The following is a 17,104-nucleotide window of genomic DNA, read 5'->3' as shown; positions in this document are numbered from 1 at the left end:
GAGAACACTTGTTTAACTACATTGTATTAATGTTTGAAGAAGACTCTATGAGAAATCCTAAAATACACTGTTACCATGTAGGCTCATTGGCGAATGTATTAAAGGAAAACCCTATGCATATAGATGTGTGAACTCGGCATGAACCCTAGATCAGTAATGTATTAGAGGAATATTAACCCGCTGTAGGGTTGGACATCATGGTCACAAACGTATATGAAGTGGGACTATTCTAATGTACAGCCCCACTCACTGAGCACACTGAACCATGCTGGAGTTCGTTGTGTTGTACTGAGGGCCGATAGCTATCTGTTACTTTTGTCCTTTGAAACTGTTCAGTATAAAATAAAAGATCTTTGTATGTTCCTTTGTAACCCGTGTTCGGTGTATTTCCTTTTGGGGTACTCAGCCTCGATATTTTAACTTTGTTTTCACACTTCCGCCGGCTCCACACGTCTGAACCGGAAACCCATGAATTGACACAATGAAAGGAAGAACAGAAAGACAAGTAGGACCAACTGGACGGGGATCAACAGGAGACAGAGGAAAGATCAGACAAGACCCTCGAATCACTGGGAAGACCACATAGAATGGTGAAGAGACCATCATGGCAGATCGAGCAAATGTGAGCCCAAATCACTCATATGATAAGCAAGGGGGAGATGTTATGGGGCACGAAACCATTAGGTCCTTCCAAGGACAAACCACATGGTCGTGGTAGGGCGTGGGAAGGAAAGGGAGGGACAAGGAAAGGGAATGTTTGTTTTGGAAATGAGAATAAAGGAACAGTAATACACACCTCTGGCTCCTTGTCGGTCATGGCCGCGTAGGCCAAGCACCACCATAACACATTCCACTGGGTCTCTAACGTTCTCAGCAGTGCCTTCACTCTACCTCCACCTCACCTCCACCTTGGACTGCATTCCACTGCCCAGCATGGCTTGCATTCCACCGGTCGCTAACCTTCTCAGCCGTGCCTCCACTATACTTCCACCTCACCTCCACCATGGACTGCATTCCATTGCCCAACATGGCTTTCATTCCACCTGGTCTCTAACATTCTCAGCAGTGTCTCCACTCTACCTCCACCTCACCTCCACCTTGGACTGCATTGCACTGCCCAACATGGCTTGCATTCCACCTGGTCGCTAACGTTCTCAGCCGTGCCTCCACTCTACCTCTACCTCACCTCCACCTTGGACTGCATTCCACTCCCCAGCATGGCTTGCATTCCACCTGGTTGCTAACGTTCTCAGCCGTGCCTCCACTCTACCTCCACCTTGGACTGCATTCCATTGCCCAACATGGCTTGCATTCCACCTGGTCTCTAACATTCTCAGCAGTGTCTCCACTCTCCCTCCACCTCACCTCCACCTTGGACTGCATTCCACTGCCCAACATGGCTTGCATTCCACCTGGTTGCTAACGTTCTCAGCCGTGCCTCCACTCTACCTTAACCTCACCCCCACCTTGGACTGCATTCCACTGCCCAGCATGGCTTGCATTCCACCTGGTCGCTAACGTTCTCAGCCGTGCCTCCACTCTACCTCCACCTCACCCCCACTTTGGACTGCATTCCACTGCCCAGCATGGCTTGCATTCCACCTGGTCGCTAACGTTCTCAGCCGTGCCTCCACTCTACCTCCACCTCACCTCCACCTTGGACTGCATTCCACTGCCCAGCATGGCTTGCATTCCACCTGGTCGCTAACGTTCTCAGCCGTGCCTCCACTCTACCTCCACCTCACCTCCACCTTGGACTGCATTCCACTGCCCAACATGGCTTGCGTTCCACCTGGTCGCTGTGCCTCCACCTCCTCTCACCCAATGCAGAGATGTGTAACTTTGTTTCCTTCAAGTCAAACGGTTCCCTCTTCACCCACCCACAGTGGCCCCCTTATACCTTCACAGCCGGTCCCCTCTGCATTGGCGTGGAACCCCAAGCCGCAGCGCACCCGACAGCGGAATGAACCAGGCACATTCACGCACTGCTGTCCTGGGAGGCAGGTGTGGGTCTCGAGGTCGCACTCATCCACGTCTGTGAGGAAGGAATGAGAAGAAAGCTCATTAGGACAACATGGCAACTTACCCACATTCCACCCTCCAGGGGGCATATTTCCTATAGCGCTTAGTGAAACAAGAATCCAGCTGCAGCCCCCAAGCACTGTGGGCGTTCAGGAGTCTGCTGTCTGGACAGGCAGGCAGGAGTTGCCACCATGTATATGATAGGAGTAGTTTATAGGGTACAAGTGCAAAATGAACCAGTGCCACTTTAATTTCTAAGCTTAATACTAATAATAGGAATAATACTAATAAGAATACTAATAAGAGGAATTATGATTATTCCATCAGTAATGGTAATAATTCTAACAACACTAATTATAATGCATATCATAATTATAATATGTATAATAATAATGGTAAACAGAATTGTAATAATAATAATTTTTAATTTATTAATACAAATTTACCAAATGTGTCTCTGCAACAAATACTCTGTTATCATCAATAGTCAAGGTAATGGTACTCAATGTACTGACCTTGGAAAGTTTGTTGGGGTAAATCTACCATGTCTGGATTTTAACTTGTAAGTAGCGCAGAGCTGTCAGCAAAGGGCCCTGACTTGCTGAGCTATCCGATTGGCGTATCAGGAAGAAAGGCAGAAGTGTGCTAGGGTGGTTTCTCTAGTCCCAGTGTTTAGGGGGTAGAAGTCACAGACCCCCAGCAGAGTAGCAGGGGTCTCCCTTACGCGCCCCTAGGCTCACTGAGTGGTGGCTGAGCAGTCATGGTCTAAACAAGGGGTTTCAAGATCCAATTGAAAAATCCGAACATTAAGTAGGGTCATGTCCACGCGGAGGCGCTACGGAATACTATTATGTGCTGGTTACAGGTGAGTAGACGTTCGTGTTTGTGAGCGTACTCGTTAGGGTCGCAGTCCTTGTCCAAAGTCAAGGAGATCCTTAAGGTAGCAAGTGGAGGCAGGTACTCCAGGAGTACTTTGGGAACTGTATCTGTTCGACTGGGAGTATGTCTCTTATGGAAACACACGGGAGACACAGATCGGCTTCTCATTGGCTGAGTGGGATGATGACACTGATGCCAAGTTAACTACAATGTTCCGAATAGGCCCCATGTTAAAGCCAGGGCCCCGGATCAGTAGGATCCGGAAGCCTCTCTGGAGCTCGATGAGTTCAAGGGAAGCTTGCGGTTTAAAATCTTCCCAGTTTGCTGTCCACTAGCTGTCAATGTTCCCGGTCCTCATAGGGTTCCATATAAACCCTGCAGTTCCCTTCGCTGCAAAACATTACAGTTCTGGTGAACAGAGGCCCAGGAGGAGCAACAGGGCTTTCTTGCGAGCTGGGATCCTTGAGCTGCGACTCAACTGCACCCAAAGGGCCAATGAGAGGAAGTGCTGGCTCTTGGGTTCTCTCTGGTTGGTTGAGAAGTCGGCATCCGCAGACAATGCCAGAGGCTCTCTGGAAGGTAGCATTCCAGAAGACCCCAGCATAGTGCTTTTAGGATTGGTGTAATTTTGTCTTGAGGACTTGTCCCCAAGCTCACCTTTTGTTATTCGACCCACTGGTAATTATCCCATGACGGATGCAGACTTTCCAGTTCAATAGGGGATTTTGGCAGTAGGGTGAACTTCAACAGAATAAGAGTCTCCTTTCAAATCTCTGATGGTGTGATCAGAAGACACCAGAACATTGAAAAAAACATTGAATGTATCAATTCGGTTGCCCATTCCATGATCTGGTGACATTGCCTGTTGCCCCACAGCAAGAAGACGTGACCTGAGGAGACCGAGGGAAGTGAAGTTCCTGAACTATCTGGAGAGCTGGAGAGACCCGAAGCAATCATATGGAGACAAGAAGCAGCTGCTGTCAGATCCAGAGCCAGCGGGTCAGTCACAGTGAGGACGAGACCCTCATGGCAACCAAACTCCCAGAGAACTGGGCGCCAGTGAGAAACACTGACAGAGAGGCAGAGGCGGAAGGCAAGACTCTGGTCACACAAAGAGCTTCTTGGAGATTCCTTGACTGGGATGTGTGTGTGAGAGGCCAAAAGGTGGATACAAAGAGAGACCGGCGGACGGCCAGACTCGTGAGTAGGTACGAGTTCATGGAAGCCAAACTCTAGAGGAAAGCTGAACTGCCAACGGATGGATACTTGGTAACCCATGTCAAACCCAGCACAGTCATGACACTGATTATCTGAAGCTTGAGACAATGGGATCCGGTGGGCGGTCCTGCAGGGAAAAAACAAAGCTGGAGAGTTCTGACCTCTCAAACTTGCAGGAAGGTTCCCAGCGTCACACGAGATGGAGAATAGACTGAGCAGCACTGAATCCTGGGACTTAGAGCTCCCGTTCTTAGGGTCACAAGGGAAAGAAAATAGACTGAGCAGCACTGAATCCTGGGACCTAGAGCCCCCGTTCTTAGGGTCACAAGGGAAAGAAAATAGACTGAGCAGCACTGAATCCTGGCAAATAGAGCCGCCATTCATAGGGTCACAAGGGAAAGAGAATAGACTGAGCAGCACTGAATCCTGGCACTTAGAGCCACCGTTCTTAGGGTCACAAGGGAAAGAAAATAGACTGAGCAGCACTGAATCCTGGCACTTAGAGCCGCCATTCATAGGGTCACAAGGGAAAGAGAATAGACTGAGCAGCACTGAATCCTGGCACTTAGAGCCCCCGTTCTTAGGGTCACAAGGGAAAGAAAATAGACTGAGCAGCACTGAATCCTGGCACTTAGAGCCCCCGTTCTTAGGGTCACAAGGGAAAGAAAATAGACTGAGCAGCACTGAATCCTGGCACTTAGAGCCGCCATTCATAGGGTCACAAGGGAAAGAGAATAGACTGAGCAGCACTGAATCCTGGCACTTAGAGCCCCCGTTCTTAGGGTCACAAGGGAAAGAAAATAGACTGAGCAGCACTGAATCCTGGGACTTAGAGCCCCCGTTCTTAGGGTCACAAGGGAAAGAAAATAGACTGAGCAGCACTGAATCCTGGCACTTAGAGCCGCCATTCATAGGGTCACAAGGGAAAGAGAATAGACTGAGCAGCACTGAATCCTGGCACTTAGAGCCACCGTTCTTAGGGTCACAAGGGAAAGAGAATAGACTGAGCAGCACTGAATCCTGGCACTTAGAGCCACCGTTCTTAGGGTCACAAGGGAAAGAGAATAGACTGAGCAGTGCTGGAGCTTAGTGGAAGCATTCCTTGAGCCATCTGGGAAAGGGCCATATGAGAGATGATGAACCCTGGAGGTTGGGGTCAAGGTTCCTGGTAGCACATGAGAAAAAGAATAAGTTGACTGAGCAGCACTGAAACCTGGAACTTGTAGTCTGAGTTCCGAGAAACATCTGAGTAAGTAACCGACATGAGAGAGTCTGACAGATTTGAAAGCACTGTTCCATTCTGGACATTGGATTCCCAGACCTGGGTCACTGCCAAAACACTGTGGTCTGTGACTAGAAAGCGATCGTGAGCACCTCAAAACACTTGCAAAAAAAGGATCTCTTCCGATATTTTCATCTGAGTAATTTGCCATACGGGTCACTGAATCACGGAAGGGGTGGTAGGGCACCCACATATAAGCTCCTGTGAGCTTCTCCTTTGGCTTTCACTGAACCTGGTTTATAGGCAGTTGGGAGTCGGCATGGACTTCATGGGGCAAGCTGCATAGTTACGGAGGGAGCGGTTCATGTTTATGGGCCATAGCCAATTGATACATAATTACTCAGTTCAGTGAATTTCTTAAACCTTTCAGAATAATTCATGGCTCGAGATGTAGAGGGGCTGCAGCGCTTGGCGTCATTTCAAGGAGACATGCGTATTAGGAGTAAACAGTGGACTTTAATCTCGGGTGCAACAGGGTTCTTTCCTTGGACAGGCAGACTTTCTCACTAAGGGTGGCCATATGTGGCAATCAAGAGGAGGTTACGCCTGGCCGGAATCAAATACATGCTCCTGTACCCCGCGAAACTGAAAGTGTTGCACAAAAGCAGAATGTTCTTTTTTGGCACCCCAGAGCTAGCAGCGGCATGGCTGGATCTACAGGGATGCCCGGAACGAGATGCGGGGAAGGCCCATGAGGAGCACGATAAGGGACTGGGATATTATATGCATATTGAAATGTCTCAGAGCGGGTACCCCAGCACAGACTATGATAGTGATAAGATAAAGGGGTGCGATCGAGTAATGCTGATATTTGGCAGGATGCCTGTAACTTTGTTGAGCTTAAAGGACTGGAATATAGAAGATTGAATATATAAGTAAATCAAGTAGCAATGTGTGGTTGAATTAAAGCAAACAGGAGCGGCAGGACGAAGGCACCCTACCCCCCGAGTAGTAGTAATAGTAGTCATAGGATAGCCATTAGGGCGACCTCACACTGCTGAGCTGCGAGTACAGGCTATTGCCAGAAAGAGCTAGATGCGGGGGGCCTGAGATCCACGGATGGAGCTGGGCAACAGTTGGGGGATGATGTTGGGGATGGGAAGGGAGGTGGGAGGGGGGGATTGGGGAGTTTGGTGTGTTTTTGGTTAGGGGGAGTTTAAACTGGGGAACGTGCCTATATAGAAAGGGATGGAACTTAGATTTGGACTGCATCGGTGGGGGGCGGACTGGAACTCTAATAGGCCATGGGGGACCTTAAAATAATTACCTGGAATGTTAGGGGGCTCAATAGTTATCTAAAGAGGAACAAGGTAATGCTGTACCTGCGTAGGCAAAAGATAGACATTGCATTGCTGCAGGAGACTCACTTGACACGGGAGAAGATGGATGTGATTGTTAAAAAATGGAAGGGAGTTATGGTGGGCTCATCATATTCTGCTTATGCTAGGGGAGTGCTTACCTGGGTGGCGACACATGTCCCATTTCAGTGGCTGCAGGAGATAGCTGAGGCGGATGGGAGGATGGTTATATTAAGAGGATTGGTGGAAAATAGGGAGATAAGCACTGTAAATACGTACGCCCCGAACCAGAACACAGCGGCGTACATCAGAACGTTATGCACTAATCTCAGCACGTGTGTGGGGAGCGCGGTGATTTGGGGAGGGGACTGTGTACTTAACCCAAGGGTAGATAGATCGGATGGGAAGATGGATAGACCCACCCCAGCCGCTAAAGCGCTACAGACATTGCTGGGTGACTTTGGTTTAGAAGATGCATGGAGGACGAGACACCCCCAGGAAAGGAAATATTTGCATTATTCTGCCCCGCACCAGTTACACACAAGGCTGGACTATGTCTTTACTACACCTGAGATAATAACAGAGATTACACAAATTGAGTATAAAGCAAGGGTCCTTTCGGACCACTCGCCCCTGATCCTCGGATGGCAATACTGCCCCCCGAGAGCAAGGATTCCGACATGGCGCCTACGAGCAGAGGCACTGAGAGACCCCTTTTTTAGGGAAGACATGAGGGAGGAGATTATAAACTATTTTGAGACAAATACTGGCAGCGTGGACTCGGCAGGAATGCTGTGGGAAGCCTGTAAGGTTGTGATGAGAGGGGCAGCCATAGCAAAATCCAAAGGTCTGCAAGGTGGGGTTCTAGCTGACCTACAGGGAACGGAAGAGAAACTAGAAAAGGCATTTAGAGGTGGAAGTGGCACTAAATAGGAAATGGAACTAATACTCAGGCTGCAGCAGAAATGTGCGGAGTACTGGGATAGATTGTGTAACCTCAACTATAAAAAATATGTAGAGAAACAGCATGCGGGAGGGGATAAACCAGGAAGGCTCTTGGCGTGGCTATATAAAAGCGAAACCCCTAGATCCACCATTAGAACAATGATGAGGGAAGACGGCAGTGTAGCCGACACCCAAGAGGGAGTCAACCAGGAGTTCGTGGACTATTATAGGTTATTATATGGAGACGATGGTAAGAGTAGTCGCGCAACAATAATTTAAACATTGGAAGATATAGGATTGCCAAAGATAAGTGCGGAGGAGAGAGAGGAGCTAGACGCACCGATTACCTTGGAGGAGCTAGGGGAGGTGGTGAGACAGTTGCCCACTAGTAAGACAACTGGGGCGGATGGATTCCCAAATGAATTTTATAAAGTATATAAAGAAGAGGTGCTCCTCTCTCTGTTAGAAATGCTAAATGAAGCGTTTGAGTTAGGAAGATTGCCAGAGTCACTTAGAGAAGCGATTATAATACCACTTCCCAAACCTACAAGCCTGGGCATAGCTGCGGCTCCTATAGACCCTTGTCGATGTTGAATCAAGACAGCAAGATATTGACGGCTGTTTTGGCAAACAGACTGAAGAGGGTTATTGGCAAACTGATACACCCAGATCAGACGGGTTACGTCCCAAAGAGGAATATATATAATAATCACAGACGACTCCAAAGAGATATTGAGTTTGGGTGCGAAAACGAAGGTGAAATGGCAATTGTGTCCTTGGACGCAATAAAGACCTTCGATTCGGTCAAGTGGCCAACGGGATGTGAAAAGTAATAGGCTCAGAACGGGGGGTGGGATAAGGGAAGCAGTGTTTAGAAGCAAGCAATGTACAATGGAACTGTTGATGTATGCACTGCCTGTTTGGTTTGTATTGTTTGTTTGAAATTAATAAAATTGTTTTTAAAAAAAAGGGTGGCCATCTTGAAATGCTCATCCAAAGTGTGCACGCCTAACTTCTGCAAATTCTCCTTGTTAGAGTTAGGTCCCATGGGCTGCATGTGGTGCTGGAGGCTGTGCCGCACCACTACTCCATAAGTCACGGATACTTGTGCACCAGGAACTACTGGCTATCCGCACCGCCACCTCTGCAGGAGGCGTCCTCTGACCTCTACTAGTTTGAAGGTAAAAGTAATTACCACAAAAGCAGTATTGCCGCTTTTCCCCTGGGGACAGAACATAGTGTGTTTGACAGCACATTTTGTCAAAACCAAGTGCTGAGTGTTGGGGCCATGCAATTAACTCCTTTACAAGACACAACAAGCAAACCTGCTGTGAGTCCAGTTAAGGAAAGAAGAAGGCCATATTCATTGAGCGTAAAGCCAAGCTTGAGTGTTTAGGGCTAGTAAAGGGAAATGGCATAGGTAGATAAGATAATCTTAGACAAGTATAAAAGACGCATTCAAAGACTAAGCAACCAGTTTGGTATCACACCCTGTCAAGCTGAACGGAGTGCTGGCGCGTACCTGATCTTAAAGTCTGTTGAACCGGAACCGCCACAACGCTCTTCTGTACTGCAACCATGTATGAGTTGCATGGACTCACTATCCAATACCTGCCTACCCAGACACAATATCTAGGGGGCAGCACACAGGGCAAGTGTTCTTGCGCCACGGAAAAGATTCCCCCAAGATTAACACGTTGCAAAGAGCAGGGAAATTCAGATGGAAGGTCCAAAAAAGGGCAAGCCAGGTCCAGCAAGAGAGGCAAGCAACAGGGACAAAAACACAGGACAGAAACACAGCAAGGAATGGCAAGGCAGAGTCACTAGGGCAGCACAACAGAGAGAAGCCAATGAAACACCCAGAGTGTTTGAACAGAGAAAAGGAGAGCATGAAACAGGAGCAGGACAACAAGGTTGTTGAGACGCACAGAGCTGCATTCACTTCCTGCTTTTATGCCGATGCGAATAAGGTTGTTTGGTTGTTGCTAGGCGACGCCATGCTGAGTGAATGCACGCATGTGCCTGGCCCAGCAAAGACATGCCGACGTTGAAATCCAGGCAAGCGTGGCAGCATCCAGTAGCTTCTCTCCTACAGGAGCCAAGCATTCCATCATGCAGACAAGGAACAGGAGCAGACCACTGTTAAGCAGACAGAGGTGGGACTGCAGGGCTTCAGGTGAGTGGCACAATCCCGAGTACGATGCCGTCGCAGGCGCCAGTGGAGATATAACCGCCAGGCTCCCGGGCCCCGTCGCAGGACCCGGGAGTACGCGGCAGCGTAACACACACACTGGGAGACAGCCTAATCCCACCACTGGGCAATTAGCAGAGATTCCAGGTATTGTGTGGCTCCAGGGAGGAGAGTTGAGGTGGGAAGTTAACTGCTCGAGTTCACATGCTGACTAGTCTCTGTGCGTATTTCAGACCCCTGAAAAGGTCAAGGTGATGGAGAGGCTAGGGTTTATTATTTTATCCAATTCCCTTTCCCCTGGGAGCGTTGTAAATGTAAATGGGAGCCGGGGCAGTTGCAGATTAGATGTCCACAGGGCCTTCAAGTGTAACGGGGCAGATGAATATGCAGGTATTACCTACTGCCCCTGCCATGCAAGTACCAACTCCTACCCCTACTTATCACCATTCCCACATAGTTGAGAAATGACACCAGCGGCGGCTGCTCTACTGGCCAATGGATCTAGAGGTGAGAGATGAGACAAACTAAGTCAGTTTCTAAGAAGCAATACTTTAAATAGCCAATGTACACGCCTCTGCCATAAAAAATTATTTAGGCTGTGCAACAGTACTAGGGATTGCAGTTAGATAGTAGGAAGTACAAGTAGTGTGTTGTATATAACATATAAGGGAGGAGGCTTCCGGGATACCAAGAGAGGGATTCACTACACTAATACGGCAGATAGAATTATAGGCAGGATAGATGCAGAGTACACAGGCAGGGAAACCAATGTATGGCAGATGCACAGGGTGAATGTAACATGGACAGAGGTGAATATTGGTTGCCAACATGGAGGTGAGAAGCGGATGAGTGTAGCCATTTTCTTTGCAAAGTAGGCATAGGAGTTAGCGAGGCCTCAGACAAGGTGCAGAATTCACAAAAACCCATTTATTTTAGAAGCGTTGAAGCTGTCCATACAGTAGTTTGCAGCAAACATCAAAGTCACATGTACGGAAGGGAGTAATGGATGTGAAGAGTCAAGATAACAGTTTGCAGGACGAGAAGCACAGACTCCCAAGTTAATTAAAGTTACAATAAGAGCACACTCATTCATTGATGTCCAGATGCATGAGATCAGTATGCCAAAAGACTTAGTCGCAAATAGATGAAGGGTATCTCCAGTGGTCACAAAGAGTACAACATGCATGTTAGAATTAGCTAAAAGTCCAATAAATAGCAACACATTCATTCTTCAACGTGGTCCCCTAACACGTGATCAAGACATGAAGAACACTAGCTATACCTTCTAAGCCAAGTACAGATATGACACCTGCTGAAACCCCCTAGCACACACATAGACACAAGATGACACACAAGGCCATATACAAAGGAACAGACAGGCCACATGGGCTGCGATTAATGGGGAGTACTTTTAATTGGAACTAGTGCAGACCATGGGCTTCTATCTCCCCTTACCCAGCTCTCATATTCTGACATCTCGTCAAAGTGCCCAGGGTTGGTTAGTAATATGCCCTCCAGTAGAAATCCCTCTTGTCATACCGCGTATAATAATAATAATAATAATAATAATTTAGCATTTATATAGCGCTCCGAACCCTCAGGTATCTGAGCGCTGCTTATTATTACCCACGGTGTGTGGTGCTCATCAGCAGGCTCTGCACAGATGTCAAAGAGAGCGCTCTACTCGCTGTGCTATCCGAAGGGCTACAATGGTGAATAATGCCAGTCAACTAACAGCCAATATGATGATGTAGTGAAAATATTATCTGGGATTGGCTGGGCTCAGGAGGAGCCATTAGTTATAACCCAATGAGGAAAGTAACACGTATGTAATCTGTATGTATCCTAAGGTAATTAACCAATCCGAACCCCTCATAGGTTTTGTAACTGAAATTGTAGAATGATGTCATTGCAGGCGTATTTGTAGTACAGAATCTGCTCAGACTCATTGTGTTTTGAGAGCTGCTTGTGTGCTGTCCCCGGTCGAGATTCTATACTTTGGATAAAGCTGGGTTTTACTGTGCACATTCAGTATATTATTGAGTATTGTTTATTTTATGCTATTGAGAATTTGAGCCCATCACTACAAAGGGTTCATCAACTCCTGTGGTATTACACGTTTAAGGCCTGACACACACATGCCCACACCTACTCACCCACTGACACCCACCCACCCAGTGGAACCCATTCATCTTACTGTGTGAAGTCAGTAGCACAGGGAACAGGGAATATGGTGCCTGTGGGGCACTCTGATGCGGAGAGCCTAGGGGGACCCAAGAATACGCAGCACGTAGCCAACCCTGATGAACTCTCATATTAGGACTCTTCAGGAAACACGTCACTGACCCAGTGATTGAATAACAAAAAGTATAGGGGACACAAACCATGCATTTGTTTTGAGCAACCTCTTAAGTTACTAAAATAAATATGTTTGCCTTATATGCTAAGAAATGTGTCTTCTTATTCAGTGCCCAGATGAATCCTGGTCATTTCCCAGCTTTCTCGTTTGCTGAGGTCTGGATGGAGACACCATTGAGCCTGTTTCCTCCTGCCACCCGCTCATGGGCAGCGCTGGCTAGGGTTTGGGAGGGCTGCAGCCCTCCCACTTTGAGGCAGTAAGCGAGGTGAGAAAATATTCAGTAACGTGACTGGGGCAGCAGCAAACGTACAGAGGCAGCCATGATTGACTCCTCAAGCCAGTCCTGTTTTTCCTCACTGCATGCTGGGAATTGTAAGCCAATCCTTACAATGGGAAAAAATGAAACTACAAGTTCCAGCATGCAATTGGAAATAAAAATCAGCACTGGCTCGAGATGTCACACATGGAACCGGGAATGCTATGGCAGCTATGATGTTGAAGCTAGCGGCTTAAGTGCTGGACTCAGCTTTTAGATGGCCCACACCTCCACTAATTAACATCGCTTTACTTAACTAATTAGCCTCTGAATTGTGGTGAAAGATGCCAGCAATGGGCTTCAGGAAGGTGTCAAATCTAGTCATATGGATATTTCATTTGTATCGCGCTCGTACACGAGTGTTTCAGAGCGCGATGAGGCAAGGGAGGGGAACAAGGGAGGACAAAACAACGATTTTACTAGACCCAGTGACACAGAGCGTGCAAGTGCATGGGAGAGGGAAACGGCAGAGTGCATTGGATGGGGGAGAAGTGGAAAGTGCTGAGCAAAGGAATACAAATAATAAATAAATAAATAATACATTTATTCAGCCTCACGGGCTCAGAAATCAACAGCACAATGGGTTTAATCTCTTCACTCACTGCCAGCTTTCAAAACTGCTATCCTCCCCTCTCTCCCCTCCTCCCCCCTCCGCACCCTAAAGATTGGGAGCCCGTCACCTGCTTGCAAAGCGAAAGCAGCGCTGTAGTTTCTGCCCCATTCATTGTACGAGTTGCTTGCATGTTGGCACGGGCAGAGTGACATTTAGAGATGGTGAGTGGGGGTACAGCCCAGGTGGCGAGGGGGTCATCACCGCATACCTTGCAATTCCCTCTCGGCCGCTGGCAGCAGATGACAAAAAGACGACCCTGAAGCCCCCCCAGCAATACACAGCCAAGAGATGAAAGGAGTCCCTCTGGCTTTCGTCTGGCAAAGCAAGGCCACAGCTCCCCACTTGCTGCAATGCTGCACTAAAGAGTGCAAAAGGAGTGCAGAGCAGGTCTTTCGGGTGGATTCTTGGACCAGTTTACAGGTGACTGGCAGGCACCAGGAGCAGGCCTTGCACGTGGAGTCTGCTTCCCTTCAGTAGAACGCCAGAGCAGAAGCACAGCGCCCCCGCCAGGACACTGGCAGGCAGGGACACTCACACTGCAATGCATTGCCAGGGTAGGAAGCCAGGCAGCGCTTCACGGGAATCTCTGGCTGAGCTCTGAGCATTCTCTGTGCAGGCTTTGCTATTCTGCAGAGTAAGGCAGGCAATGGCTGCTAGTTCTTCCACAAGCATGTAGAAATATACCAGTGTAATGCCAACGCTGCTGCGGGCGCTCCCATCACGCATTGGGAATCAACAGTGATGGGAGGAGCCATGCCCCTCCCAGCCCTCCACGTGCATGCAAGGTCCCCTCCTTACTCAATGTGCACAGGGAGTGTGTGTTTGCAGGTCAGTTGCCCGTCCCTCCAATGCCTCACGGTACCTTGCCGTGTATGCAAAGAGTGGCAACTGTTTCGCAGTCACAGGTAACCACTTGTCCTAAGTGGGTCCACACAGGAACTGACACGCAAAGTGACGTGTTGGTGTCGGAGTATTATCCCCAAGGGCAGACTTTGAGCTCTGACCTTTCGCGTTCTGCGGTGTATGCCGCCCAGTGGCAATGCATGCATTTATATAACAGATTCAGTGACCCCGGACTGTAATGTTGGCACGACTGCTCCCCATACACCATTGGTCGGTTACAATCCACAGCAGCCTATCACGGCGCCTACTTGCCAGGGCAGTACGGGGGCATCTCTTATGGGAGTTTGTCTTGAGTTTGATTCTGTGCGGATGTTTTCCCAATGTTCTGGTGACTTTCTGGTCACCAGTGTGTTCATACAAAGAGTCTAGTAGCACCCAGGGATGTCACTTATATATAGTGCTTATAGAAATGGCTGTTGGACTGTTTAAAGGTACTTATGTCTGGACGCAGTTTAAAACCCTCAAAGAAAGGTGTAAAATCGGGTATTATTAGAAGACTACAAACCAGGGGGGTTGGGAGGGGGTCATTCAGAGTTGGGCAGATTTTTTAATATCACTGAAGGAAGTGACTAGCTCCTACTGTGGTATTTCTGGAAATCCGCCCTACTCAAACCTACACACCAGCAGAGGCGGTATTTCCGGAATACCTCCAGTGCTATTTCAGCAACACCACCTTCGATGGTGGTAGTGTAAAAGGTGTTTTTAAGCATGTTGTTTTCAGCCATTTTTAGCATCAGTGTGAAGGGGGACATGGATTATGTAGAGGAGTGGCTCATATCGCTAACGAGGATTCCACTGATGCACAGAAGGGTCGATTCCCGCCCTTTCATGCATTGGTGAAAGGAGGCAATCAGAGATGCCCACCTTGTTACCCCCTCAACATGGCCAGTTGTAAAAACATGTATCATTCTATCGAACAGGAGCACCTGTGCTTCCGTTCTGTAAAATAGAAAGAGAGATTTAAACAACTTTGGGCCTGTTTGGATTTTTTACGTCCACCTTCAACGTGGAGATAAAAATAGGTGGCTTTTCTGCAAAAGGTCAGCCTAAAATACCACCACCGGTATTCCCATGGAACACCGCTGATGGTATTTGATCAAACCCAGAATTGGGTGGATGGTAAAATCAGCGGTATTTGTCAACTAGTGACGATTCTACTCTTGCCACCCAATTGTGAATTACCCCCTAAGTCTGTGTTTGTTTTTCACTGTCTTGTCCAGAACACACTTCTCTTATGTTTCCAACAAAAACACACATGCAAATAAACACCAGATTCAGATATATAGATACAAAGTCACACAAACACACACACATCCTTCCACCTACACTTTACACTTTCACAATTACACCGAAACACATTACCACAGTCACAGAAACTGAAACACACCCATGCACACTCCACTGTATTTGAAAACACACATTAATATAACAGTCCGCACTTGCTCCCTCTTTATCAACAAGTGCAAGGTGAACTCCCCTTGCATTTCTCTCTGCATCCGCGAGTTGAAAAATGCAGCCGACTTTCCTAGAAAGCACAACTTGGGAGCACAAAAAAAGCCACGTCTGCTCACCATCTTTTGCTCTGCATTATCCAGGTGCAGACCCCATAGCCTCAATTACTAACAAGACCCCGACCAGAGCTCCTTGACATTATCCAGGTGAAGACCCCATAGCCTCAATTACTAGCAAGACCCCGACCAGAGCTCCTTGACATTATCCAGGTGCAGACCCCATAGCCTGGCAGAGGCTGACTGGCACATTAAGGTGGTCTACTGTCTAACTGTTAGCCAGAAGAAGAAAGGGGATGACGGGCAAGAAAGGGCTTGGTGTGATGGGCATTGGATGGGCGTGTATGTCAAGGAATGGGTGACTGAGCAACGTGGGCAAGAGAAGGAGGTGGGTGCAAGATATGGGAAGGGGAATGAATGAATAGGTAAAGGATAGAGCAAAGGAGGAACAGAGGTCTGAAAGTTAATTGTAAGAAACAAGGGGGGGCATTAGAGATATTGTGGAAGAGGAAGGCACTGGAGGTTGATGGGTAAGGAAAATAGGCTCAGTGAGACAGAGATACACATCTGGAGGGTAGGTAAGGACATTGGCCGCTGCTGAGATCTATGTCTGACCTGCATGCCACTGCACCAGATTGTGGGACTGGCCTGACCACCATTTTATTATTGGACTAAGTGATGCATACTTGCTTTATGAGCATATGTTTCAATTACTACTTCTCTTATATTTTTTCAGGTGGCTTTATCATGTGACTTGGTGGTTTGAAAGTACACACAAATGTGCAGACTAAGATTATAATTATACAACACTGTCATTATAATTATAATCTCAGTCTGTTTCTCATATGTCTTTGCCTCAGCATACAGATGATTAATAGGTTTCCCTGTTGTAGATATATTAGATGTATCAGTGCTTTGAAAGCCAGACGCATTGAACACTGTACTAGTTCAGACCTTGAATAACAACTTTGAAGAACACATTTTGTTTGTTTCTAATTGAAGGTGGAATAGGAAAAGATGACGTCTCCCCTGCTTTCTGAACTGGAAACTCTGGAACCGGAAGACAGGGCTCAAATCCCCACTTTCACACGTCATACATTGTGATCCTGAGCAAATCACTTTTCATCACTGCACCTTAGTCTTCTTAAGTATCTGTAAAGAAAGCCTCACTCATATGGGTTTATGCTCTATAGTGTTATTCCATATATTATTTTAATAATGTATGCTAAGCATGCTGGTGAGGAGGCAGGATGACAAGTGAGGGCCTTATGTTGTGGGGTGGGTACACAGGATACACGCATGGGTTTTGTGTTGTGGGCAGAGGAACCAGGAAGCCAGGTAAGGGTCTTTTGCCATGCCAGCTCATGGTTGACTCTGAGAGCAAACCCAGAGCCCCTGGTTCAGCAGTGCCCGTGGTCCACCCATTCATTCTCTAGCATCGCCATCTCTTTACATTGGTCTAAAGCTAAAGATGAGATGGGAGGAGATGTCGCCTGCTGTCAAATTACAAACTGTAACGCATTGAAAACTGGACTCAAAGGCCAGCCTTCACATTTCGACAATTATATTA

At 47.6% G+C, this 17,104-nt stretch overlaps 1 protein-coding gene across 2 annotated transcripts in view; it reads right to left on the bottom strand.

Moving 5' to 3' along the window:
* The window catches only part of HMCN2 (hemicentin 2), a 936,787-nt gene that overhangs the window by 78,593 nt on the left and 841,090 nt on the right, over positions 1 to 17,104 (bottom strand). For both annotated transcript variants that reach the window (XM_069609262.1, XM_069609261.1), the window contains one exon: positions 1,901 to 2,035. In XM_069609262.1, coding sequence (XP_069465363.1) covers positions 1,901 to 2,035 — 135 coding nt within the window. The remainder of the gene's footprint in view (positions 1 to 1,900; positions 2,036 to 17,104) is intronic.

This window comes from Ambystoma mexicanum, chromosome 8 (assembly GCF_040938575.1).
Source record: "Ambystoma mexicanum isolate Mex_15411 chromosome 8, UKY_AmexF1_1, whole genome shotgun sequence".
Lineage (NCBI taxonomy): Eukaryota > Metazoa > Chordata > Amphibia > Caudata > Ambystomatidae > Ambystoma > Ambystoma mexicanum.
Note: the sequence above shows the minus strand (reverse complement) of the source record. Positions and strands in the feature narration are given on the sequence as shown.